The sequence below is a fragment of the Podarcis gaigeae genome (genome assembly GCF_964106915.1).
Source record: "Podarcis gaigeae genome assembly, chromosome: 13".
NCBI lineage: Eukaryota > Metazoa > Chordata > Lepidosauria > Squamata > Lacertidae > Podarcis > Podarcis gaigeae.
The window spans coordinates 2,092,512-2,119,711 of record NC_139689.1 but is presented as its reverse complement, the minus strand read 5'-3'; the positions used below and the strand labels follow the sequence as shown (position 1 = coordinate 2,119,711).

The 27,200-nt window shown below is 49.1% G+C and overlaps 2 protein-coding genes across 3 annotated transcripts in view; both read right to left on the bottom strand.

Annotated features, from left to right (window-relative positions):
- Positions 1–7,140: 7,140 nt before the first annotated feature.
- On the bottom strand, positions 7,141–11,150 carry LOC310829094 (stress-associated endoplasmic reticulum protein 2-like). Its single transcript, XM_083707274.1, has 3 exons — positions 10,949–11,150; positions 8,893–8,965; positions 7,141–7,723 (listed from the first exon to the last, which is right to left on the bottom strand). Exons 1-3 carry the CDS (start codon positions 11,030–11,032, stop codon positions 7,683–7,685), a joined length of 198 nt encoding a protein of 65 aa, XP_083563400.1. The 5' UTR covers positions 11,033–11,150; the 3' UTR covers positions 7,141–7,682.
- A 4,342-nt stretch (positions 11,151–15,492) lies between these two features.
- LOC310828759 (polyamine-transporting ATPase 13A3-like) overlaps positions 15,493–27,200 on the bottom strand; it is a 59,235-nt gene continuing 47,527 nt past the window's right edge. For both annotated transcript variants that reach the window (XM_083706539.1, XM_083706540.1), the window contains exons 26-33: positions 26,283–26,379; positions 25,717–25,789; positions 24,631–24,802; positions 23,070–23,272; positions 22,581–22,669; positions 21,328–21,408; positions 19,196–19,285; positions 15,493–16,683 (exon numbers count right to left, since the gene is read on the bottom strand). In XM_083706539.1, the coding sequence (XP_083562665.1) occupies positions 16,519–16,683; positions 19,196–19,285; positions 21,328–21,408; positions 22,581–22,669; positions 23,070–23,272; positions 24,631–24,802; positions 25,717–25,789; positions 26,283–26,379 (970 nt within the window). In that variant the 3' untranslated portion in view covers positions 15,493–16,518. The remainder of the gene's footprint in view (positions 16,684–19,195; positions 19,286–21,327; positions 21,409–22,580; positions 22,670–23,069; positions 23,273–24,630; positions 24,803–25,716; positions 25,790–26,282; positions 26,380–27,200) is intronic.

Here is a 27,200-nt window from a genome sequence, read left to right as displayed (position 1 = left end):
CAATATATCCATTTATTCCAATTGTCAATGTCAAAAGGGACTAAAATCTATAAAATTCATAGAAAATCAGCGTGCCAGTTTGCTCAATTACTCTAGGACTCCATCACACCTCCCCTGTCCAGCATAATCCCTCAAGCAAGGTGTCAAGACCCTAATCCTTTCAAATTGCTCTGATCAGCCTTTCCTCCAGACAATGTCAGGTGGCAGACTATGCATATTTGGGACTATTGTTTTCTCATCCCCAGGAAGTGTTTATCTGTGCATATCTCCAGCTCTGCATATTCCCCCCTCCCTCCTCCTTATGTTAATCCGGTGTAGCTCTGCATATTCCCCCCTCCCTCCTCCATATGTTAATCTGTGTAACCCAACCTCCCTTTAATATATTCATGATGTAATCTGTGTAACCAAACCTCTCTTTAATGTATTCATGACGTGTTTTGCACTGTATTCTGGGACATGGAGGGAGTTTCAAAAACTCATGTCACCCCTTTCTCACTGTTCAATCTCGCCTTGAACCTGTTGCGCAATAAACTTGGATCTTCTGCAGTTTGCTCCTGTCTCCGGCTGAGCTCATTTTCCTCCGCAGGGATCCACGGACTTAGTCCGATGAGCTGGGTGGCAGAGCAGCCTCGCACCCAGATTTTTGCCGTAACACTCCTCCTATGATGAAGCTGTATTTTAATATTTTAATGTTTCAATATTTTAATGTTGTCTTTTAATCTTGTTTTTAAGTTTTTCTTTTTGCTTGTTAGCCGCCCTGAGCCCAGCCTTGGCTGGGGAGGGCGGGGTATAAATACAAATTATTATTATTATTAGGAAATATTTCCTTTTTAGAGGGTGCTGTAAATAAAAATATGCCCTTTTCCCTTATGGGGTATCCAAGAGCCAGTATAGAGTCCTTACATAGGTTCCCTATTGGTAGGGGGAAAAGAACAGAGGCCAACCAGAGAATATTGAGAAGCAAAGCAGCTAGTAAGCCTGATCTTTATTGATCTGTTGCAACAGGAAAAGAGGAGGACCCACAAAAATGCTGTGCAAGGGCTTATAAAGACTTTTGAAATTCCCATCCTCTAGATCAAGACCACCCCCAGAAACATTATGCATACATCACAGAAGGGGTGTAACCTAAGACTACCCCTCAGATACATCACACCTACAACACAGAAATTTAAATGTTGTTTTTCTCTTGTCCTTGTTTATCTCCTGTCTGGCAGGTTACTTGATTGGATTTCCTTGGTAGCCTGGCCAGTCTTTTGTAGCGACAAATACTTATTCAAACACAGACATACCCCCAAGACAGGACCTGTGAAGGAAAAGACAAAGGGGAGTCTTTTCCAGTTTGACCTTGCAGAGAAAACATTTGCTCAGTTTAGGAATCAAAATGGTTCCAGGTTGGCCTTCCTGTGCTGATCTATGTATGTGCGGTTATGAACATTGCCATATAAGACCATAAAATTCCTATCACAGGGGCCAGGACAGCATAGCTGTCAACTTTCCCTTTTTCTTGCGAGGAATCCTATTCAGAATAAGGGAATTTCCCTGGAAAAAATGGAAACGTTGACAGCTATGCAGGACAGGGAAGGCTGAGCCAGGATGCCCGCCCACTGGGTGCCCTGCTAACAACAGCCCTGCAATGTGGCCTTTAATATTTTATTTTAAAAGCTCTTACGATGGAGATCCCCAATTTTTGCACCAAGTTCAGGCTGGCTGCCTCAGCCTGCATAACGGACCTGCCTCCCAGTTGTGTGTGTTTTTTTAACCCAGAAAAAATCCACACCCTTTGCCCTTTCTTATATAGGCACAGGGCAGGATGAATCCCTAGCTGGAATTAAGATTGCCGAAAGAAATATCAACAACCTCAGATGTGCAGAGGACACAACATTGATGGCAGAAAGTGAGGAGGAATTAAAGAACCTTTTAATGAGGGTGAAAGAGGAGAGCGCAAAATATGGTCTGAAGCTCGACATCAAAAAAACGAAGATCATGGCCACTGGTCCCATCACCTCCTGGCAAATAGAAGGGGAAGAAATGGAGGCAGTGAGAGATTTTACATTCTTGGGCTCCATCATGGTGACAGTAGTTACGAAATAAAGAGACGCCTGCTTCTTGGGAGAAAAGCAATGAGAAACCTAGACAGCATCTTAAAAAGCAGACACATCACCTTGCCAACAAAGGTCCGTATAGTGAAAGCTCTGGTTTTCCCAGTAGTGATGTATGGAAGTGAGAGATGGACCATCAAGAAGGCTGATGGCTGAAGAATGGATGCTTTTGAATTCTGGTGCTGGAGGAGACTCTGGAGAGTCCCGTGGACTGCAAGAAGATCAAACCTCTCCATTCTGAAGACAATCAGCCCTGAGTGCTCACTGGAAGGACAGATTCTGAAGCTGAGGCTCCAAGACTTTGGCCGCCTCATGAGAAGAGAAGACTCCCTGGAAAAGACCCTGATGTTGGGAAAGATGGAGGGCACAAGGAGAAGGGACAAAGGAGGACGAGATGGTGGGACAGTGCTCTCGAAGCAACCAATGAAGGAGGTGAGGACAGGTGACCCCACCTAGGCCCGAAGTCACCGCCCTTCAATAATCACCCCAGGCCTCAAAACTGTCCAAAATTCCTTTTGTCTTCTAAAAATCCACAGCTAAAGTTTTCCTCTATTTTCTCACAAGATGCATAGGCAAACCGTTACTTTTATCAGTACAAGAGACCTTCAAAAAGGCTAATGAATAGACTCTGTCAGAGCAGGCTTGAGAACTGACTTTTATCTCATTCAGTTGCAACATCTTTGGAAATGCTGAACCGCTCTCATTCCCCTTTTCCTGGGAAGGGTGCCAAGAGTCCACAATAGTCCCAAGACAGGAGCTTTCTGTTCATACTCAGGGGAACTGGAGGCAGGACTCTGGAGGAGGAGGAGAAAGGGGAGGGAACTGGAAGGGGAATATACAGTGGTGCCTCGCAAGACGAAATTAATCCGTTCCGCAAGTCTCTTCGTCTAGCGGTTTTTTTGTCTTGCGAAGCAAGCCCATTGACGGCTTAGCGGATTAGCGCTATTAGCGGCTTATCGGCTTAGCGGATAAGCGGCTTAGAAAAGGGGGGGGGAACCCCACAGGAACTCGCAAGACATTTTCGTCTTGCGAAGGAAGCCCATAGGAAATTCGTTTTGCGAAGCACCTCCAAAACGGAAAACCCTTCCGTCTAGCGGGTTTTCCGTCTTGCGAGGCATTCGTCTTGCGGGGCACCACTGTAATCATGGCTGTGTTCGCACACAATGCTAAACCATTGTTTGTTCGACGAACCACGTGACAACAAGCCATGGTTTGTTCTCTCCAAAGCTTGCTTTGCTCCCCAGCTGTGCTTGCCTTGAAGCTTGGAGAGCATCTAGGGTAAGGGTCAAGCGAGATCATTGGGTTAGACCCCTTGGGTTAGACTGTAATTGGAAGAAACCATGGTTTACAAGCCAGCAACAAGCCGCAGCTTCACGTTGCGGTCTGCTGCCAGAGAAGAAACCATGGTTAGTATGCTGGGCTTGGGACTTCTAACAAGCCACACACACGCTAAATGAGTCATGTGTGAACCCAGTCGGTGGTGGAAGAAGTTTTTATGCTTACTGATGCGAAACAGAGCTAGTGGAAAATATGTCAAGGGAGCAAAGACGGTATGTAGGTGACGAAGATGGCAGGAGAACAACAAGGACTTCCAGAGAGGCGAGGATTCTACACGTTTCTCAGTTCCCACCTCTCTCGTCCCTATCTCCACACATTCAGTACAGTGGTGCCTCGCAAGACGAAATTAATCCGTTCCGCGAGTCTCTTCGTCTTGCGGTTTTTTCGTCTTGCGAAGCAAGCCCATTGACGGCTTAGCGGATTAGCGCTATTAGCGGCTTAGCGGATAAGCGGCTTAGAAAGGGGGGGGGAGGAAAAAAAACCCACAGGAACTCGCAAGACATTTTCGTCTTGCGAAGGAAGCCCATAGGAAATTCGTTTTGCGAAGCACCTCCAAAACGGAAAACCCTTTCGTCTAGCGGGTTTTCCGTCTTACGAGGCATTCGTCTTGCGGGGCACCACTGTATGCTCTGTGCAAATGACTGTGAACCCGTGCTTGTTTGTGAGTTATCACACTTGCTCCTTCTACCAGTTCATGGATGGTAGAAATAGAAATAAAGCTTTCTCCGAAACTATTCCTTCAGTGTCTGTTTGACTCCCATTTTCCCTTTCCCGGGCACAATATTTTTCCCACCTGAGGGCAAAGCCTCATAAGGTTACACCAGCGTGTGTTTGACCAAACTGCGGGAGGCAGCGGAAGACAGGAGGGCCTGGCATGCTCTGGTCCATGGGGTTACGAAGAGTCGGACACCACTAAACAACAACAACATATAGGCACAGAAGCAGCTGGCCTTGCCTTGAGCATTTCCAAGACTGACTGACAGCAGCTCCCCATATTTTCAGACCGAGGGTCTTTCCTGGTCCTCCTTTCACTGCGCTATGTTCATCCTCTTCTGAACTTCTCCCTGCGCTGCCAATCTCTTTTCTTAGAAGGGTCAGACCAAAGAGTAGCACGAAGGAAACGTATAAAAGGGGTTTTTTAATGAGTTTAATTTTTGACAATGCCTGAAACCCAATTTGCTTTGTCCATTTATTTTTTGTTCCCGTGTGCTGAGTTGATGGGTGTCAGGGAACTGCCATCGGAGCCAGAGGCGGAGGGAAGGCTCCAGAGGGATGCCGGAGAGGGTCCCAGTAGGAAGAGAGGCAGCCCATCTGCTGGGGAAGGAAATAAGCGTAACATCAGTGGAGAAGGGGGGCAGATGGGGGAATCGGAGAGGAGGCTCCAGGACTCTTCACCGGAGACCAGCGGGGAGAGCGCGGGTCCTCTGCTGCCCACACCCTCCCTGCGCAGAAGACGTCCGCGCAGGGAGAGTAGGAGGAGACTTGGCGTCAAATAACTTCTTTGCTGGAAGAAGTTCAAGAAACGCCCACTGACGGATTCTGCCAGCGCCTGAGACAGCCACAAAGTGAAGGGCTGTCCAGACAGAAAGGGTTAACCCAGGTAACCTAGCCAGGTGTGGTGTCGATTTACGCACGAGCAACCCCTTAGAACCATTACAGCGGGTTTCCAAAAACAACCACCCACTGCAACCCCAAGACCGCATTCCAATCCAGTCGGATTTCCGGGTGCCATTTCATTTTCTTACCTTGACTCTCGTTTGAAAGCCTAATGTCTGTCCCCGCAGTTTGAAGAAGGTAATTTCAGACATTCTCGGCTGCTTCAGATTTTAGCCTCCTTCGTATTATGCAAAGGTGAAGAAACTAAACAGCACCAGTCTCAATCTGTTTACTTCTGTTCATTTCAAGAAGGATGGTGGAGGTTTTTGTATGCCACCACAGCGGCAAGACTTTTATTAGCCAAAAACTGGAAATTGCAAGAGATGCCAACAATAGAAGAATGGCAAATGAAGATGTTGGGGCTTTTTGGAGCTGGCCGACCTGACTGGAAGAATCCACGACCGGAAAGAAGAGGAGACACAAAAGGACTGGAAGGAATTTAAAGAATATCTAGCTAAATATTGTAATATAAGATAAATAGAAAATAAGTAATAAATAGGCTTAGGGGTAGAATAAGAACATGTGTTACTAATTATTATGGATTTGAATATTAATAAAGGAGATGAGGTTAGTAAATGAAAGAAGTTAGTATTATTAGAAATATGAATTTGGAGAACTGTTAGACTGGGGATATAATGAAATTCAGTCAGAGGGGATTTGAGGAAGTCAGTTATTAATGTAATGAAATTAGGAATTTGAAGCAATATTTTTTATTTGTGTTATTTTTTGTGTGTTTCGTAATGTTTTTCTTTTTTTATCTTTTATGTGACAAATGTGAAAATCAACAAAAAAATATTTTTTTTGGGGGGGGGGGAAGGATGGTGGAGGCAGAGTATAGCCATCACGGCTAGTAAACCACAGAAATCCCCCTCCGCCACAAATCTGTATAATTCTCTTTTCAAGGCATTCAGGTTGGTGATGATCACTGCCTCCTGGAGGAGCAAATTTCAGTTTAACTATGCACTCCACAAGGGGACTTTCCACCTACGTGCTGCTCATGAGACCAGGGCCCCGCAGGATCTGATTTCTTTCGCAGGGCCTGTAAGACACAGTTGTTCCGCCTGGCCTTTGGCTTGGAATCAAATTTATTCCCTCCCCCTCTTTCTTTTTTCCTTCTGTGATGGAACTCCTATTTGGGGACTTCCCTGGCTTTTTTCTGGCCCACGTAGGACCAGTCTGGATAGTCGGCCTTGGTGAAGACTTGACGTTTTCATCCCCCAAAAAAGCTTTTGATTTGAGTTCCTACTGAAATGAGGCTGCATGTTAATGTTGTATTTTAATCTTATTTTTAAGTTGTATTTCAATCAATTGTTTTTATACCAGTGTTAGCTGCCCTGAGCCCGGTCTTGGCTGGGGTATAAATAAAATTTAATAATAATACAGTGGTACCTCGGGTTACATAAGCTTCAGGTTACAGACTCCGCTAACCCAGAAATAGTGCTTCAGGTTAAGAACTTTGCTTCAGGACGAGAACAGAAATCGTGCTCCAGCGGCGCGGCAGCAGCAGGAGGCGCCATTAGCTAAAGTGGTGCTTCAGGTTAAGAAAAGTTTCAGGTTAAGTACGGACCTCCGGAACGAATTAAGTACAGTGGTGCCTCGCAAGACGAAAATAATCCGTTCTGCGAGTCTCTTCGTCTAGCGGGTTTTTCGTCTTGCGAAGCAAGCCCATTGACAGCTTAGCGGATTAGCGCTATTAGCGGCTTAGCGGATAAGCAGATAAGCGGCTTAGCGGCTTAGAAAAGGGGGGGGGAGGAAAAAAACCCGCAGGAACTCGCAAGACATTTTCGTCTTGTGAAGCAAGCCCATAGGAAATTCGTTTTGCGAAGCGCCTCCAAAACAGAAAACCCTTTCATCTAGCGAGTTTTCCGTCTTGTGAGGCATTCGTCTTGCGGGGCACCACTGTACTTAACCCGAGATACCACTGTAATCATAATTTCCACTGACTGGTCTATGATGGATCTCTAGGGCAACTGGGTCTGTCATTTCCTGGCCTGGCGAACGGCAGATGAGGCAAATGGATTTGGAGACACACACAAACACCCCTCTCTATTGTGACACTATTTATTAAGAAATTTAGAATTACTTGGGTTTGTGGCAAAGATTCCAACAAGGCGATTTTATTTCATTTATTCAGCGGCTCAACCGGAATGGCGAGGGAGAATGAACTGCAGGTTGATAACAGGTGGAGAGGAATGTGGGGTTCGGAACAAGCCTCCCCAACTCTGCACCCCGTCCTCCGACCCCAAACGCCGCAAACCGGCTGTAGACCTTCCTCCTTGTTGCAACGCATCGTTTCAGTTCCAAAGGAAAAAGCCCCGCGCTTCCACGAGGCGAAGGGGAGAGGAGACGGATCGCCCCCCTTCAGTCCAGCGTCCCTCCGAAGTGGTCAACAGCTCAAGGAACAGAGAGCGGGGAGGGAATCGGTTCAGGGGTCTCACGAGAGCAGGCAGGGGGGGAGAGATCTGGTTCTTGGCGGCAGGCAGAGGAAGACTGTCATGGCTGTAACTTGGGAGGTCCAGAAAAGATCCCACAGTTCCCTGAGAGCAGGATTGGTGGCAGCAGTCGGAAAAGCATCCCGTCTTCTCCCCATTAACCTCCAAGTCGGATGCTCTGAATAATCTGGAAGATGGCTGTGAAGAGTAAGAGGGGGAAACATAAGAATAACACGCCTGGATCCGGCCAGTGGCCTCACCCATTCTAGGATCCTGTTCACACAGGGCAGAACAGCTTTACCTTTCAATACAGTGGTACCTCGGGTTAAGTACTTAATTCGTTCCGGAGGTCTGTACTTAACCTGAAACTATTCTTAACCTGAAGCACCACTTTAGCTAATGGGGCCTCCTGCTGCTGCCGTGCCGCCGGAGCCCATTTCTGTTCTTATCCTGAAGCAAAGTTCTTAACCCGAGGTACTATTTCTGGGTTAGTGGAGTCTGTAACCTGAAGCGTATGTAACCCGAGGTACCATTGTAATCTTAAATTATTGATGTTCATTTCCCCTGCCTGCACATCAAGCGGTGTGTGAATTTTATGAAATTAACTAAAAATGTTTTGGAGGGCCATGTGGGGAACAGCAGATAATGAATATAATAATAATAAATAATAATAATAATTTAACCAGACCTTTTCAGTAAGTGTTTCTTGTCAATGAGGGACGCGGGTGGCGCTGTGGTCTAAACCACTGAGCCTCTTGGGCTTATCCCCGCGACAAGGTGAGCTCCTGTTGCTCGGTCCCCGCTCCTGCCAACCTAGCAGTTCGAAAGCACGCCAGTGCAAGTAGATAAATAGGTACCGCTCCGGCGGGAAGGTAAACGGCGTTTCCGTGTGCTCTGGTTTCTGTCACGGTGTCCCGTTGCGCCAGAAGTGGTTTAGTCCTGCTGGCCACATGAGCCGGAAAGCTGTCTGTGGACAAAATGCCGTCTCCCTTGGCTTGAAAGCGAGATGAGCGCCGCAACCTGGACTTAACTGTCCAGGGGTCCTTTACCTTTTACCTTCTTGTCAATGTTAAGTGAATTTATCTTTCCATGCCTCTTTCATAACCTTTGTGTACACTGCTCAAGCAAGATCTAAATTGTTGAAATAAATGAGTAAAAATGTTCTTCCTGGACTAGTTGGTCTCTCTCCTGCACACACACACAAACACATGCATTTTATCCTCATTTTTGTGAGAATAAAACAGGAAGTCACATTTGCCACCAGGGGCTTTTTAAGGAAAAGAGAGACACTGCGGCGGATTGGGCTGGATGACCTCTGGGGGTCCCTTTCAATTCTATGAGAAACTGTTAATAAATGGGAAACTCACCTGATCCGCAGACCACGAAGACGAAGAGGGCCAGGAGCCAGGGGCCAACGGGGGCTTTTTCCTCTTGGGGTGTCTTCGCAGAAGGGAAAGAGACCAGGAGAGTGTTAAGAGAGACACAACTTTCCTAGGTGACTTCCCTCACATTCCCAAAATTCCCTTTTAATACTGCCCCCCCCCAATTTACTCCTAGGACAGCATTGCACAGATGGGCTCAGAGACCATTATTATTATTATACTTATTTATACCTCCCCGTTTCCCCCCAGACTGGGACTCGAGGCGGCTTACGCAAACTAAACCGACGCAGATAAAACGCAAGTAGCTAAAAACGTAGAAAATACAACCGTTTAGCTGCAATGATCTTCCATGAGTTTTTAGCTTTCTGCGACTCTTATAGGCTTTCCCCTATCGAAACGCAGATAATAACCTCAGGGCAAAATCAGAAAACTGGCAGAAGAGGCCCTGGAAATTAATAGAAACTAATTGGGGGAGGGTCCTTCCAAGTATAGACCCCCCCTATTCCAGCCCCCTTAAGAGACAATTGCAACCCCCCCCCAAAAAAAACCAGGCTTTCCCTCAGCAACCCCTTCACCGGTCAGGGTGCAACTCCGCGGAAGATCCCAGGGTGCTCAAATGGGGGGGCGGGCTTTGCTCCCAGGGAATTTAGGGTGCATGAATGGGGTTGCAGCCTCAGACTTACCTGTGGGGTTTTTTTTGGGGGGGGGGAGAGAGTTCAGGTGATCCTCTGCACTGCCCTCCAAACCTCATTTCCAAACCTCATCCCTCCTGACCTAAGCTGCTCCCCCCCATCTTTGTAAATATCTCAAACAGGGAGGGGGGTTTCTGAAATAAATAATTCATTGCTTCGCCAATTCTTCATCTCCCCCCAAGCCCAGGTGCTCCTCCCCATTGCAAACTCCCCCTCCCCACTTTCACCCCCATTGCAAACTCCCCCTCCCCACTTTCACCCCCATTGCAAACTCCCCCTCCCCACTTTCACCCCCCATTGCAAACTCCCCCTCCCCACTTTCACTACCCCATTGCAAACTCCCCCTCCCCACTTTCACCCCCCATTGCAAACTCCCCCTCCCCACTTTCACCCCCATTGCAAACTCCCCCTCCCCACTTTCACCCCCCATTGCAAACTCCCCCTCCCCACTTTCACCCCCCATTGCAAACTCCCCCTCCCCACTTTCACCCCCATTGCAAACTCCCCCTCCCCACTTTCACCCCCCATTGCAAACTCCCCCTCCCCACTTTCACCCCCCATTGCAAACTCCCCCTCCCCACTTTCACTACCCCATTGCAAACTCCCCCTCCCCACTTTCACCCCCCATTGCAAACTCCCCCTCCCCACTTTCACCCCCATTGCAAACTCCCCCTCCCCACTTTCACTACCCCATTGCAAACTCCCCCTCCCCACTTTCACCCCCCATTGCAAACTCCCCCTCCCCACTTTCACCCCCATTGCAAACTCCCCCTCCCCACTTTCACTACCCCATTGCAAACTCCCCCTCCCCACTTTCACCCCCCATTGCAAACTCCCCCTCCCCACTTTCACTACCCCATTGCAAACTCCCCCTCCCCACTTTCACCCCCCATTGCAAACTCCCCCTCCCCACTTTCACCCCCATTGCAAACTCCCCCTCCCCACTTTCACTACCCCATTGCAAACTCCCCCTCCCCACTTTCACCCCCCATTGCAAACTCCCCCTCCCCACTTTCACCCCCATTGCAAACTCCCCCTCCCCACTTTCACCCCCCATTGCAAACTCCCCCTCCCCACTTTCACCCCCATTGCAAACTCCCCCTCCCCACTTTCACTACCCCATTGCAAACTCCCCCTCCCCACTTTCACCCCCATTGCAAACTCCCCCTCCCCACCTTCACCCCCATTGCAAACTCCCCCTCCCCACTTTCACCCCCCATTGCAAACTCCCCCTCCCCACTTTCACCCCCCATTGCAAACTCCCCCTCCCCACTTTCTCCCCTTTCCGATTCCCCCTCCCTAGTTCACCCCCCCCAATGCAAACTCCCCCCAGCCCCCCCCCCATATACCGGGGCCCGATGGAGGCCCCCCCTCTGAGTGATGCTCTTGCTGTGCCTCTCGTTGGCCACTTTCATCCTTTGCACCCCAGACATGGCGGCGAGTTGGGGGGGGGCTGGTCAAGGTGGGGGGGTGGGCAAAGACCACCACCTCTGGAGCAGCTGCCGCTGTTGTCGTGGCGCCTTGGGCGGGGGGCCGCCTCCTTTCCCACCCCCCCACCCCGGCTCCTCCCCGCGCAGGCGCAGCTTCCTGACGCCGCCCAGGAGGCCGCCATGTTGGCCTTTGCCCACAGTACCGCCGCCACCTAGTAGAAGGGCCGAATTCTCCCCGACGCCACCAAGGGCTACCGTATTTCTCCTAGTACGAAGGCACATTGTTGTAGAACGGGGGGTGGGGCGTGTGTTCGAAACACAGCCACGAAAACGAATGGAGATTCCCTCTTAGCCTAGCAGGAAAGTATTGCAGCGTTTGGGGTTTTCCGCTGAAATAAAAAAATAAAGGTTATATATACATATATGGGACGCGGGTGGCGCTGTGGGTTAAACCACAGAGCCTAGGACTTGCCCATCAGAAGGTGGGCAGTTCGAATCCCCGCGACGGGGTGAGCTCCCGTTGCTCGGTCCCTGCTCCTGCCAACCTAGCAGTTCGAAAGCACGTCAAAGTGCAAGTAGATAAATAGGTACCACTCCGGCGGGAAGGTAAACGGCGTTTCCGTGCGCTGCTCTGGTTCGCCAGAAGCGGCTTAGTCATGCTGGCCACATGACCCGGAAGCTGTACGCCGGCTCCCTCGGCCAGTAAAGCGAGATGAGCGCCGCAACCCCAGAGTCGGCCACAACTGGACCTAATGGTCGGGGGTCCCTTTACCATGTATATATTTGTGTGTGTGTGTTCATAAATGTACCAAGCAAACATGTACATAAATTACATAAATATATAAACCACATGTCTGAAGCAGCACAGGAAAACAGCCCTGAAACCATTTTGACCCCCAAACTGACCAAATGATTTCTCTGCAAGGGCAAGGAAAACGGAAAAGCCTCCCCATTGTCTTTTCCTTCACAAATCCTGTCTTACGGGTATGTCTGTGTAGGAATAGCGTGAGCCTGTGACCTGGCTCAGGAGCTAAGTATTTGTCATTACAAAAGACTGGCCAGGCTCCCCAGGGTATCCAATCAAGTTAGCATTAACAGGTATCCTGCCAGACAGGAAATAAACAACACACTCAGATTTCTGCTGTAGAACGCCTCTTCTGTGATGTATGTATGATGTTTCTGGGGGTGGTCTTGGACTCCAGGGCGGGCAATTTAAATTGTCTATATTTGGGCAGGCACACCTTTGTTCTGGGTCCTCCTCCTTTCCTGTGTGTGAGGGGAGCACCCTGTTGCAACAGCTCAATAAAGATCAGGCTTACTAGCTGCTTTGCTTCTCAATATTCTCTGCTTGGCCTCTTGTTATTTTCTCCTCCCGATGGAGAACCTGCAAAGGACTCTATAAGGGCTCTTGTGTCCCACATAAGGGAATAAGGGCAGGTTTTTGTTTATTGCAGATGAAATGGCCCAGAAAAAGCCCAAGGGCCCCCACCCAAAAAGCAATTCTGACTTTTTTGTCCCACCTTGTTTTGACATTCTAATATCCCCGTGCTTGGCAAGGCTGTAAAAAGATCTAGTGCCCTCGTCATCCGTAGTACTGCAATGTCAGCACAAACTCCCGTCAGGTGCAGCGCATGCAGAAATAGTCGTTTCCAAGCCCGTAAATAAAATTAATCCGATCCCATTATTCCTCTTTGGCGCAAAAACAATTGTGGGAAAATATTTTCCCCACTATCTCTCCAGAACTTCTGAAAGGGAAGAAGAATTTAAGAGCACCAAACTATCGAAGGCTTTTCACCAAAGCCAGACTCAACGTCTTTCCTTCTGCAGTGTTGAGAGGAGGAGTTCCCTACCAGCACAGACTTTGCTCCTGTGCTCAAGACATCGATTCCATAAATCATATTTTGTTGCACTGTGCAAAATATGAGCAGGCCAAGGCTGAACTGATATTACCCTTGCTGGTACCTTTCCCGGGAAAATCAGAGGCTCACTATGTCAGGTTCCTACTGGAAGACCGGACAAATGCTAGAACATTAGCAGTTGCAAAGTTTTTATCGGTGGTTGCAAGAACAAATGATCCCTATATTCTGAACAAAATGCTTGTTTAACCTGGAGGTAGGCTGTCTGAATTGTGTATTGCTTTGTAATTATTTGTTGGGTCTCTGGACCGTAATAAAGATTGATGATGATGATGAATTGAGAGAGAGAGAGAGAGAGAGAGAGAGAGAGAGATTTTCTCTCACAATCAACAATAATATAGAGGGTTTTTTAAAAAAAAAATTCTATAAATTTTATAATAAATAAAATTGATTAAATGTGTTAATACGAATGGAAATCAAAACACCTGTAGCTGTTGATAAGGGATTAAGATCAAGACTGAATGTAATTGGATGAATTCAGACTTCGGAAACAGGATGAAACAAAAACATCTCACCTTGAAATCCAGCACGCGGGAGGCCACGCAAAATGCATAATTGGCTTTATGACTGACATATATTTGAATCTGAATTGCCATTTGAAATGGATAACGTGGTTTATATCTGATTTTAGTAATTGAAAATTAAAAAAAAAACAAAAAAACCCAACAATACATATAATAATCTTTATTTTTTTATTTTCCTTTAAAAAAAAAAAAAAAGAAAGCCAGTGAAAGAAAAAGTAGTTTAAAAGCCGCCCCCACCCCCCTCGGAGGCAGCGGCTTCCTGTTCCTTGATCCCAAAAGAGGGGCACAGGACCCCCACCCAAAGGCTCTTGCTTCGCCCCCCAAATTGCCAGAGGAGGAGCGAGGTATCCGAAAGACACCCCCCCTTAAAAAAAGACCAGCCCCGTGTCAAACTTCCCCCCCCAAAGAACCCACTTAAAAACCCAGACTCTTCTGCAGAGGTAATTAACCGTAATACTAATTCCTGGTACCATTAAAAACAGGGCAGGTGGGGCGTTTATGGGGGCCGGAATCGGGGAGGAAAGAGAAGGGGGAACGTACCAGCTAACCGTTGATGTGCAGCACAACTGGATCCCGTGCGCATCTGACGCACGCAATTTCAGCCATGCGCAGCTGAAAGAGCGCAAGTCGAATCCGGGCGAGGTGGAGAGTTCGAGGGCTATTTTCGCACCAGGTCCACCTGGGGTTACCCAGGGTGTAAAGAGCCTCTAAGCCAGGGGTCAGCAAACGTACTGCGCCTCGGGCCGGTGTCTCCAGCGGCGATTGCGCAGCGGGCTGGAGGAGCACCGGAAACTTACCGGCACTGCGCTACGCGGCCGGCCACTTCTGGGTCGGAGGAGCACCGGAAATCACTTATGCGCATGCACAAGCGTTATTTGCGCATGCGCACACGCTATTTCTGGCGCACATCCGGGCCGGAGGAGCACCGGAAATAGCTTGTGTGCATGTGCACAGGCCACCTCCGACCCGGATGTGCACTGGAAATAACACTTGCGCATGCACACAAGCTATTTCCGGTGCTCCTCCGACCCGGAAGTGGGTGGCTGCGCAGAGCAGTGCCGGTAAGAGCGGGTGGGGGGGTCGCCATGGGCCGAATAAACGAGTCCCTCGGGCCTGATCCGGCCCGCGGGCCTTCGTTTGGGGACCCCTGCTCTACACTCTCTGATATCCTTGGGGAGTGAGATGCCTGCTCATTGCCCCAGCTGTGGTATGTTTATTGACATCCAAGTCCCTGCACTGCCACACACACCCCAGGTACCCTAGAGCCCCTCAAGGTCGGTTTCTGCTTATTTATTCTGTAAAATCCATGCGCCGTTTCATGGCAAGCACCTCAAAGCGGTTTCTCCAACAAGATGAAACTGCAAAATCGAGGGGAACTTGATCAACGGCAGCAATTTAAAACATACAGTCATACCTCATGTTACGTCCGCTTCATGTTACCGTATTTTTCGCCCCATAAGGCGCACCGGACCATAAGGCGCACCTAGTTTTTGGGGGGGGGATCAAGAAAAAAAATCTTATTCCCCCCCCCCCCCCCGCAAGCCCCAAAGAGCAAAGAAGCCAAGAGAGCGAGCGGGATCCGTTCCACTGCCTGTCTTGGCTTCCTCTTTAGCCGCCCGCAACCTCTCCAGCTGGGAGAGGCTGCGCGCGGCTTTGGCAGAAGCCAAGATGGATCCCGCTCGCTGTCTTGGGTTCGTTTTTAGCCGTGGGGCCCGAGCTTCCCCCAACCCCAGCCCCCATAACAGGTCCGGGAGTGGCGGCAAGGTTGTGAAGCTTTTGGAGCGCAGCGCGAGTTCCCTCTGTACTCCAAAGGCTTCAGGGATAGCCGCCTGAAACCTTTGGAGTGCAGCAGGAACTTGTGCTGCCCTCTGAAGGCTTCGGGTTCCTTTTACTGAAGCGAAAGGAACCCAAAGCCTTTGGAGCGCAGCGCTAGGTCCCGCTGCACTCTGGAGGCTACGCGTTGCTTTCGCTGAAGCCTGGAGAGCGAGAGGGGTCGGTGCGAGGAGGGAGCGCTCCCCTCTGTGCTTTGGAGGCTTCGCGTTGCTATCGCTGAAGCCAAGGAGCCTGCATGCGCTCCATAAGACGCACACACATTTCCCCTTAATTTATGGAGGGGAAAAAGTGCGTCCTATAGAGTGAAAAATACAGAACGTTCTTTCAGGTTACGACCCACGGCAACCCGGAAGTACCGGAAAGGGTTACTTCTGGGTTCCGCCGCTCGTGCACACGCAGAAGCGCAAAACGATGTCACGCGCATGCGTGCTGAATCGCAACCTGCAGATGCGCAGACGCTCTGCTGCGGGTTGCATTCTTTTCATGTTGCGAATGGGCCTCCGGAACGGATCCCATTCGCAACCAGAGGTACCACTGTAGTGAAAAGCTGAAAGCGGTTGAAATTTCAAGTTGGGTTTCTAAGCGCCCGGTCAGGCTTGCCTAAAGGAGAACGCTTTTAAGCAGGCACTGAAAGGGGCACAGCTGAAAGCGCTCGCCTTGGGATCAACAGGCGGGGAGTTCCAAAGTCTGCAGACGCTGCTGCGCCGAACGATTGAGGGCGTGAGAGTGCAGGAAATGGGGGTTACATAGCCCCGATTTTGCCGATCGAAGAGGTTGAGTGGGCAAATGTGGAGCGAGGAGGCAATCTCGCAGGCTAAGGGCCTTTTAAGCTCCCCCCGTGTTGCTTGCTGGGCTCTGGGAGTACGGGGGATTCCCCCCCCCCCCAGTGCTTGGGTGACTCCCAGGGTTTGGATACACGCCATTTCCGTGTATGCGCAGAACCCTTGGAACCGAACCGCTGCTGCGCGAGTCGCATGGAACGGTACATGGCTTGGAACATGGGGTCTCGTCACGCCCACCTTACAGAGAGAAATAGCAGCTTGCAAACTCCAGTTCCCAAGAGGCGCTTCCCCTCAATGCAGCCCAAGCGAGGAAAGGGTGTGGAATAAATAATAACGACAATAAAAGCTCGGAGGCGTTTTCCCGGCAAGGACTGCGGCTGCAGCAACACAAGGGCCTCTTCGCCTTGCGCACCCGGTTCCTGCGGGGTCCACGATCAGGCGCTGCTCTCGGCGGGGGGCACCTGGGCCCGGGTGCTCGTCTGGGGCTGGGGAGGCCAGTCCGGGTCGAAGAGGAGCTCCTGGGTCAGCCGCTTGTATTTGGCCCGGGGAGGGGCGTTCCGGCGGCAGGAGTAGCCAGGCGCCCCCTCGTCCAACTCCAGCTGCAATGGGGAGAGGGGAAGGGGGTCAGCATCTTCCGACAGCTCTGGGAGCCCAGAATCGAAAACCATTTCCCCTAAAAGACAAAACTAAGTTTTTCTTATAGGTCAAATCTGTGTCCAGGGCAGCTGTTTATCAGCTCCATCTGGTACGCAGGATGAGACCCTCCCTGCCCGCAGTCTGTCTCGCCAGAGTGGTGCATGCTCTGGTTATCTCCCGCTTGGACTACTGCAATGTGCTCTATGTGGGGCTACCTTTGAAGGTGACCCGGAAACTACAACTAATCCAGAATGCGGCTGCTAGACCGGTGACTGGGGGCGGCAGCCGAGACCACATAACACCGGTCCTGAAAGACCTACATTGGCTCCCAGTACGTTTCCGAGCACAATTCAAAGGGTTGGTGCTGACCTTTAAAGCCCTAAACGGCCTCAAAGGCCCAGTAGACCTGAAGGAGCGTCTCCACCCCCATCGTTCTGCCTGGACGCTGAGGTCCAGCGCCGAGGGCCTTCTGGCGGTTCTCTCGTTGCAAGAAGCCAGGTTACAGGGAACCAGGCAGAGGGCCTTCTTGGTGGTGGTGCCCGCCCTGTGGAACGCCCTCCCATCAGATGTCAAAGAGAAAAACAGCTACCTGACATTCAGGAGACATCTTAAGGGAAGTTTTTAATGTGTGACATTTTAGTGTATTTTTGGTCTCTGTGGAAGCCGCCCAGAGTGGCTGGGGAAACCCAGGCAGATGGGCGGGGTACAAATAAAAAATTATATTATTATTATTATTATACACGACGTCTGCAGCAAGAATCCTGGTGGCTAAGTATCGGAAAGGGGATCAGTTACCCACTAGGGGAGAATGGCTATGTAAGCTTTCAGAATATTTAGAATGAGCCGAATGGACAGATATAATAAGGCAAAAAACCCAGAAGGGAAGTGAAAAAGGAAGTGCCTAAAGGAATACCTTTAGGACAGAAATCTGGCCGAGTCTAGAATAACCTTATGAAGTGAAAAGAAAGAGGAATTTATATCTAGATGCTAGGATAGAGATGATAAGGGAAATAGGAAGACACAATGAGAGGTAAAGGAGGTGCTGTGGGATTGGTGGAAGTCAAAGTTTGTTTTTCTTTTTAGTGTTTATATTATTAACTTGTAAGATATGGATTTGTTGTTGTTTTTTTGTATGCTGGTTTTTGTGTTTTGTGTATTGTTATTTTTTGATATTTTTTCTGTTGTTGTGTGGAAAATACTAATAAAATTTACTTAAAAAAGAAAGAAAGAGAGAACCATTTTCCCCAACAGATCTTGAGAGTCAAGAACTATGTTTCCCACGCACCCGGTCAGCCCTCCTCCAAGCAACATTTTCTACTAAGGCTTTCCCCCTCTCAGGACTTGTGCGACACAGCACCTGACACCCTCCCACTTAAATGCGGTTGATGTGTGGCAGGGGGTTGGGCTGGATGATCCCTGGAGTTCCCTTCCAACCCTGCAGTTCTATGACCTCAGAAGGTGGTGGACTCTCCTCTGTTTTTTTGGGGGGGGTGGAGTAACAGAGGTTAGAAGGCCACCTGTCAGGGAGTCTTTAGTAGTGAATCCTTCTCTGAGAACCTTGGGGATCCAAAGATGTGGGGAGAGGAATAATAATAATAATAATAATTATTATTATTCATACCCTGCCCATCTGGCTGGGTTTCCCCAGCCACTCTGGGCAGCTTCCAACAAAAGATTTAAAATACATTAAATCAGGGGTCAGCAAATTTTTTCAGCAGGGGGCCGGTCCACTGTCCCTCAGACCTTTTGGGGGGCCAGACTATATTTTTTTTTGGGGGGGGAATGAACAAATTCCTATGCCCCACAAACAACCCAGAGATGTATTTTAAATAAAAGCACACATTCTACTCATGTAAAAACACCAGGCAGGCCCCACAAATAACCCAGAGGTGCATTTTAAATAAAAGCGCACATTCTACTCATGTAAAAACATGCCGATTCCTGGACTGTCCACGGGCCAGATTGAGAAGGGGATTGGGCCGCATCCTGCCCCCGGGCCTTAGTTTGCCTACCCATGCATTAAAACATCAGACGTTAAAACTTTCCTGAACAGGGCTGCCTTCAGATGTCTTCTAAATGTCAGATAGTTGTTTATTTCCTTGACATCTGATGGGAGGGCGTTCCACAGGGCGGGCACTATGGATCATTGTTCTCACCGCACATCAGTCAAGTATCCCGGCAGCTTTGCAGTCCCAACGCACAGAATCTATGGGGTTCAGACACGCCCTCCCACTGGCTGCTCCCCACGCCCTGCCCTCTTCCTCACAAGAGGAAGAGAGGCAGCGTGGTGTAGTGGTTAGAGTGTCGGACTAGGGCCTGGGACAAACCCGATCGGTGATGAGCTTGGCTGCCAGCCCCTCACTCTAAGCATCGCCTCCTTCACATGACTGTTGCGGGGAGAGCGCTATGCGCCACTTTGAGCTCACTGTGGGAAAAGGAGGGGTGTAAAGCCACAAACCACCGGTCTACCCTTACCTGCGGGTAGGTGGCCCGGTTCGGATACTCGTACTTCCTCCTCTTGTAGCAAACCCGCTGCCACAGGGTGTCGCAGTCGCAGACAAAGTTCTAGGTGATATAAGAATTGAAGAGACCCAGGGTGCGGGTTTTTATTTTGTTTTAAAAACATCCCAATGTTCATTGCGTCGAATGTTCCCTGCATTTTGTGATTCTCGCGCCTCCTTCCTTTTGATACACCCCAGGGAAGTGGATAGCAATGTACCGTATTTTTCGCTCCATAAGACGCACCTAGTTTTTAGAGGAGAAAAACGGGGGAGGGGGGGAAATATTCTGAACGAAACAGTGGGTGTATGATTTTTGTGGTTCATGCTGTGGCCACAGACGTGTGATTTGACATGTGAATTTGGGGTAATGCCATGCAAAAATCCTGAGGATCCATGCTTTGTAACCATGTTTTTGTGCCATTGCGGCCACACGAAACAGTGGGTGGGGTTTTTTTGGTGCAGGCTGCAGCCATGGACATGCTATGTGATCTGATAGTGAATTTGGGGTGACCCAATGTAAAAATCCTGAGGATCCATGGGCTTTTACCTCCCCTCTCCCAGGCAGCCTCCTTTATCTCTAGCCTCCCTTATCTCTCTCCCGATCAGCTGTTTCCTTTCAACACTCCCTTCCCTCTTGTTTGCCTTAGTGTCTTTTCCTTAGCTGGAGAGTTTTTTGCTCCTCCTTTTTTTCTAATTTCTCTCCTCATTGCTTTAGTATTCCTGTTTCCTCTCCTTGCAAGTTCCCTGTCATTACCTCCCTGCTCCCAGCCAGCCTCCTTTATTGATAGCGTCCCTTATCTTGCTCCTGATCGCTTGCCAATCAGCGGCTTTCTTTCCCCCCCAAATAAGTTAAGATAACCTAAATAGAATTACTTGCGAGTATCAGATAGGCCTAGGATTTAAATATGTGATGTTATAGAATACTAAGGTTAAAAGCCAAAACCAGCAGCTTTTTTCAACACCCACTTCCCTCTTTCAAAAAAAAAAAAAAAAAGAGCATGATCTGCTTTTCGCCCCTGGGAAATTCGGCTCCAGGGACCACACATTTGCTCCATAAGATGCACAGACATTTCCCCTTATTTTTTAGGAAGAAAAAATAAGTGCGTCTTATGGAGTGAAAAATACGGTATCTTGATATCCCTTGGCCTGTAACCTAATGTATGGAGAACGGCGTTTGGCGTTTGATGATTCCTCGGCTGCTGTGTCTGAACTGCTACCTAAGTTTCATTCTGATATGTCTCTGGGCGGCCTTTTCAAACCGTCTCTTCCAAGCCAATGGTTGGCAGGGCTGCCCTATTGCCATAGCTATAATAAACACTGGGAGGGTCCTTCATGGATTAATCGTTTTATTTAAGAGGCGGTCCCTCACCTGTGTAACAAACAATGCAGAACAGATGTATAACTTGCTGTTGAACAGATGTATAACTTGCAGATGAAGGTGATGGGCTATATGGAATTGGCGGAAATGACCGGCAGGATTCGAGACCAGGGAGAAGAGTCAGTGGAGGAAGATTGGAAGAAATTTAAAGACTATTTACAGAGATATTGTAAAATTAAGGAATTTTAGAATAATGTTGGATTGGAACTAAGTGGTTTCTAGCTGTGATGGGTTAAAAGAATATGAAAAAATGGGTTTATATAAGTAAAAATCTAAGACTGTAATAATTTAAGAATAAGATCTGGGTAGTAAAAAGAGGGAAAGAAATTGCTGAATTAATAATTTGATTTGGACTACAAAAAAGGGTGGTATGAGGAGGTCCAAGAAACAAGTAAACGAAAAACAAGGAGATGGAAAGATTGATTGTTTTTAACAATTTTTGTTGGATATTTTTTCTTTTTTCTGTTTTTTTTTCTTTTATTTTTTGTAATGTAAAATCTTTAATAAAAATTATTATAAAACAAAACAAAACAATGCAGAACAGAAGCAAACTCTTGCCGTACAGGTTAAGGAGGGAGGCGAACAGAGAGAACGACAGGCTTGGTCTGTTACAGGACGGAGAGTTGGAAACCCAAATTGGGGAGAGGAAAAGAGCACACCCACCCTCCTGCCCCCTCGGCAAACACCCCCAAGAGGGGAGCAGGATCCTTCCCCTCTCCCCGACTCACCTCCAGGGAGAGGGACAGCGCCAGGTTGCTCAGCGTCAAGGCCAGCAGGATGAGTCTCCACTCAAAGGGGATGCAAGCCAGCTGGGAAAAGAGGGAGCAGTGAGTCTTGGTTTCCTTCTATGGCAGAGGTTGCCAAAATGAGCTGGAGCACCCTCCAGCACTGGGGGGGGGGGGGGTTTCCTTAGAGGGACGCTAAGAGCCAAGCTTTGAAAAGCTGTTATCCCTGGCTCACATTCCAATTTATAGTTGTATAAATGATACCTGAAGGAGCGTCTCCTCCCCCATCGTTCTGCCCGGACACTGAGGTCCAGCGCTGAGGGCCTTCTGGCGTTTCCCTCCCTGCGAGAAGCGAGGTTGCAGGGAACCAGGCAGAGGGCCTTCTCGGTGGTGGCACCCTCCCATCAGATGTCAAGGAGTTAAAGAACTATCTGACTTTTAGAAGACATCTGGAGGCAGCCCTGTTTAAAGGTAAAGGTAAAGGGACCCCTGACCGTTAAAGTCCATTCGCGGACGAATCTGGGGTTTTGGCGCTCATCTCGCTTTCCTGGCCGAGGGAGCCGGTGTACAGCTTCCGGGTCTTGTGGCCAGCAGGACTAAGCCGCTTCTGGCAAACCAGAGCAGCGCATGGAAACGCCATTTACCTTCCCGCCGGAGCGGTACCTATTTATCTACTTGCACTTTGATGTGCTTTTGAACTGCTAGGTTCGCAGGAGCAGGGACCGAGCAACGGGAACTCACCCCATCACGGGGATTCGAACCGCCGACCTTGTGAACGGCAAACCCTAGGCTCAGTGGTTTAGACCACAGCGCCACCCTCGTCCCTTAGCCCTCTTTAGGCAAGTCTTTAATGTTTGATTGCGTTTTTAATATTCTGTTGGGAGCTGTCCAGAGTGGCTGGGGAAACCCAGCCAGATGGGTGGGGTAATAATAATAATAATAATAATAATAATAATAATATCTGCATACTGCCCTTCACCTTGGGGTGGTTCACAGCATAAAAACACAAGGCTAAAGCATTAATCATTTAATTAATGGATTAAATATCACAGCCTCCCCCCCCCCCCCGACCAGTCGCCCCACCAAATCGGCTGCCCCAACCAGGCTCTCAGATAAGGCTGCTGGACTTGGGAGTGTCCCAAAATCTGCAACAGGGAGTGCGAGACAGCAGAGCCTCCCCAGTTGCAGAATCCAGTGGGGGCCCCTCCAGCTCACAGCGTCCTGGGGTGAGTGGGGGGCAGTTGCAGACCCCTTACCTCAAAAAATTCATCCAAGGCAGGGATGGGCCAGAGCAGGAGGAAGATCAGGAAGCCGGAGGTGGCTGCGAGGGAGACGACAAACAGCGCTGAAAAACAGGAGCAAAGCGTCAGCCAGCGGGATTTATAAACTCACTTGGTTTCATAAAGTTTATACACTGATCGTAAAAAAGGAGGAAAAAACCCCACCTCTAAGCAGTTAAGAAAGAATAATAGAAGTGCAATAAACAATGAATATCACAATCTTTGTTGTTTTGAAATAATAGCTATTCAAAATTATCCATAACTATCATGCAAAGGTATTCTTTTTAAAAGAGTGAGCAGTGGCGGGCAGACATAGAACCACGTTCCCTGAAACCCCAAAGCCACGCGGAGTCGAGCAATCGCTTAACCTCCTGATCCCTTGCTTGAATTTGGGGTTTCCCCCCCCCCCGAACCGCGTGCGCGGAAACGGGCCCTGAGAGCCCAGTGCGGCGCTGGCGGACTCACCGTTGGTGCGGGTGGGCTGGCGGAAGGGACGGCCTTTGGCAAACGCCAGCGCCACGGCCACGTACTGGAAGCAGGAGACGTAGAAGAGGGTGGTGTTTTCGAAGCCGCGCACCGAGTCCTCGTCGTCCTCGCCGCTGCCTTCCGGCGCCGACCCTGCGGTGACGTTCGCCGGGGTTGTGCTGTTGGGGAGAAGGCTGCAGGTCCTGGGGGAGGGAGGAGGAAAACCCCGTCAAGCTCGTTCGCTTACACCCCACCTTTCCCGAAAGCTCAAGGCAGCGGACAAAGAGAAAGGCATCTATAATACGATACGATACAATATCTTTATTGTCATTGTCCCTTGTGGAACAATGAAATTGAAAAACTACATTAAAACTACATAAAACTACCATGAAACTACATAAAAACTACATAAAACATTCTAAAACCCCTAAAAACTCTAAAACCCCATTTTAAAATACACTATAGTACAGAGACCCCTTATTCTGCGTTTAGAACCAGAATTGCATTAGCAGAGAAACTGTTTTTCAGGCGGCTAGTCCTGGCCTTTATAACCCTATACCTTCTTCCAGAAGGCAGAAGCTGAAAGAGATCATTTGCCCAAGAAAGATTTTAAATTATTTTTGTATGCTACAACCGCTGCTCGAATTTTATTAGCTAAGAATTGGAAAACACAAGAACTACCAACAGTGGAAGACTGGCAGGTGAAGATGATGGACTTTTCGGAGCTAGCTGACCTGACCGGAAGAGTCCGTGACCAGGAGGAGTATCAGGAAGAATGGACGAAATTTAAAGACTATTTAGTTAAATATGTTAAGTTAAATTAATTGAAGAAGCTTGCAAATAACAGATAGGCTTAGGACATAACTAGGTAATGGATGAATTAATATGTTTAATACTGAATTGGAAAGGAAAATATAATGATGTCAAGTGATTAAGTTAATTTTATAAGAATAGTGGTTTTGGAAAACCGTTAAAATGATATATACTGAAATTCACCCGGGGGATACGAGGAAGTCATTTAACAATGTTATTAAGTTTGGTTTAAATACGGTTGAGATTTATGTTTGTTTGTTTAAAAAATTCTTTGGAAAATCAATAAAAAAATTTGGGGGGGATATGCTATATAAATATACATGTAACGCATTCCAGATGCAGCAAACCAGCTTTCCCCGCAGGGGTTTACGATATGGAAAACGAACCATGGAAAGAGAAGAAGGGATGAATATCTTAAGGACGTAAAACGAGTCCTTTAAATTGTAAAAGAGAAAATTTAATAAGAATTATATATAAACACATAACACACATCATAACAACGAAACAAAACAAACCAATATACCTAACAACGCAGTTAAAGGACGTCTTGAAAGTTTCCGTATGGCATTGAAAAGGTTTGTGATGAAGGTACCAGGCGAGTCTCCCTAGGGAGAGCGTCCCACAAACAGGGGGGCCACTGCAGAAAAGGCCGCCCTCCGGAAGAGGCGGACGAGGAGGAGCCTCAGAGCATGGTTGCAGAGGCGGTCCTCAAGATACTGCACCCTCACTTGCCCCAGGAGACACTCACCCGTTCTCCGGGCTGTGGTACCAAGGTTGTCCCTGGACGAGGAGGAAGGCCCCAACCTGAAAGCCCAGGGACAGGAGGATCTGGGTGAAGACGGACAGCAGGAGTTGGGGCGACACCAGGCTGCTGGGCGGCCGCTGGGGGACCAGCTCCCTCCAGGCTCGGTTCAGGCTCACTGGCGGGAGGAAGAAGAGGGGTGGGAAGGTGGGGTGGAGGGTCTCACAGACCCTTCCCCGCCAGGCGCCCAGAGCAGATGGGGGTCTGGGGGGCTGAGGTCCTGTCCCCCCAATTCTGCATGCAGCATTTGACACCCTTTGTCCCTGGCGAGGGAGGGGAGCACGCATAGCTGTAGTGTTCCCAAAGCAAGGAAGGATTGGACTCTGATTAATAAAATACATGCAAGGCTTGACCAGCAAGACTCGGGGAGGAGTGCATATAATATTAATTCTCTCCCCACCCCTCGGCCCAGGTCGTTTTATTCACAAAAGAACTTTTTACACAGTGTTTGTAAGAACCAATCAGATTTCCTCTGAGCATTTAAAAAAAAACCCATGTGGGACAAAATTAAAATTAAAACTACAAAAATCTAATTTAAGCATGCATACATTCTGGGGTAAATAAAAGGTAAAGGGACCCCTGACCATTAGGTCCAGTCGTGGCCGACTCTGGGGTTGCGGCGCTCATCTCACTTTACTGGCCGAGGGAGCCAGCGTACAGCTTCCGGGTCATGTGGCCAGCAGGACTAAGCCGCTTCTGGCGAACCAGAGCAGCGCACGGAAACGCTGTTTGCCTTCCCGCCGGAGCGGTACCTATTTATCTACTTGCACTTTCAGATGCTTTCGAACTGCTAGGTTGGCAGGAGCAGGGACTGAGCAACGGGAGCTCACCCTGTCAAGGGGATTCGAACCGCCGACCTTCTGATCGGCAAGTCCTAGGCTCTGTGGTTTAACCCACAGCGCCACCCGCGTCCCTTGTTTTAATGCACTCCCATGCCCCTTTAAGCAGTCGTGGCTCCCCTGCTGCAAAGGATCCTGGGATACGTAGTTTGTTAAGGGTGCTAGGAGGTCCCTGCTCCCCTGGACCACTTACTGGTGAAGGCCAATGACATGATGATGGCCACGTCGATGAAGAGGTACTGCACATCTCCCAGGTTGCCCTGGATCTGGAAGAGAAGGGAGAGGTCGGACGCACCCTTCAGCTCTCACGCAATCCTGCAAATACCTGCCCCTGGGAATTTCCCCCTTGCAGGTCTCCCGAAATAAGCTCAGCCCGTTGAGTACGAGACCGTGCATCTCAGGGTTGTGGGTTCGAGTGTTGGCCAAAAGATTCCCGCGTTGCAGGGGTTGGACTAGATGACCCCCAGGAACCCTTTGGACAGTACAGTTCTATTAAATACATCTATTAAATAAACTTCTTCTGGCCACTGTGAGAACAAGGTGCTCGACTGGATGGGCCCCCGTTGGTCTGGTCCAGCAGGGCTCTGCATACGGAAGTCTGGGGCGACAGTAGAACCTCCATGCCTAAGAGCAGTCTAGCCCGGAATACTGGAAGGCAGGAAACAGGAGTGTTGTTGCTGTTCTGTACAGGAGGATGGGCTAGGTAGGCCACCTTGGGCCTGATCCGGCAGCCGTGGTTGCCTCGCGCCTTTTACTCACCGAGTAGAGGAGCAGGACGCTGAGATACTGGATGATGCTGTAGAGAGCCATGAACTTGAAGACGCAGAAGGAGGTGACCAGAGCAGCGCGGCCTTCGCTGGGGATGAGTAATAATAATATTAATAATTTATTCTTTATACCCAGTCCATCTGGTCAGGATTCTCCAGCCACTCTGGGCGGCTCCCAACAGAACATTAAAAACACGATAAAACATTAAAAGCTTCCCTAAGCAGGGCTGCCTTCAGATGTATTCTAAAAGTCAGATAGCTGTTTATTTCCTTGACATCTGATGGGAGGGCGTTCCACAGGGAGGGAGCCACCACCGAGAAGGCCCTCTGCCTGGTTCCCTGTAACCTCACTTCTCACAGGGAGGGACCCGCAAGAAGGCCCTTGGAGCTGGACCTCAGTGTCTGGGCAGAACGATGGGGGTGGAGACGCTCCTTCAGGTATACTGGGCCAAGGCTGTTTAAGGCATTAAACGTCAGCACCAACACTTTGAAATGTGCTTGGAAACGTACTGGAAGCCAATGTAGGTCTTTCAGGACTTTCAGGATATGTGGTCTTGGCAGCCATTCAAAGTCCCCAGTCTAGCTGCCATATTCTGGATTAGTTGTCGTTTCTGGATCACCTTCAAAGGTAGCCCCACGTAGAGCGCATGGCAGTAGTCCAAGCGGGAGATAACCAGAGCATGCACCACTCTGGCCAGACAGTCTGCGGGCAGGGAGGGTCTCATCCTGCGTACCAGATGGAGCTGACAGACAGCCGCCCTAGACACAGAACTGACCTGTGCCTCCATGGACTGCGGTGAGTCCAGAATGACTCCGAGGCTGCACACCTGGTCCTTCAGGGGCACAGTTGCCCCATTCTTGTCAGGATCCAACCTCAATCTCAATGAGGAGAGGCGTGTGGCTGTCAGCA

Excerpts from the sequence above, each read along its gene's own strand:
- LOC310829094 (XM_083707274.1), bottom strand. The coding sequence starts at position 11,032 with ATGTCTGGGGTGCAAAGGATGAAAGTGGCCAACGAGAGGCACAGCAAG. Across the intron at positions 8,966-10,948 it reads GGGGCCTCCATCGGGCCCCG|ACACCCCAAGAGGAAAAAGC; the intron begins GTATATGGGGGG and ends CCTTCTGCGAAG. Across the intron at positions 7,724-8,892 it reads CTTCGTGGTCTGCGGATCAG|CCATCTTCCAGATTATTCAG; the intron begins GTGAGTTTCCCA and ends TACTCTTCACAG.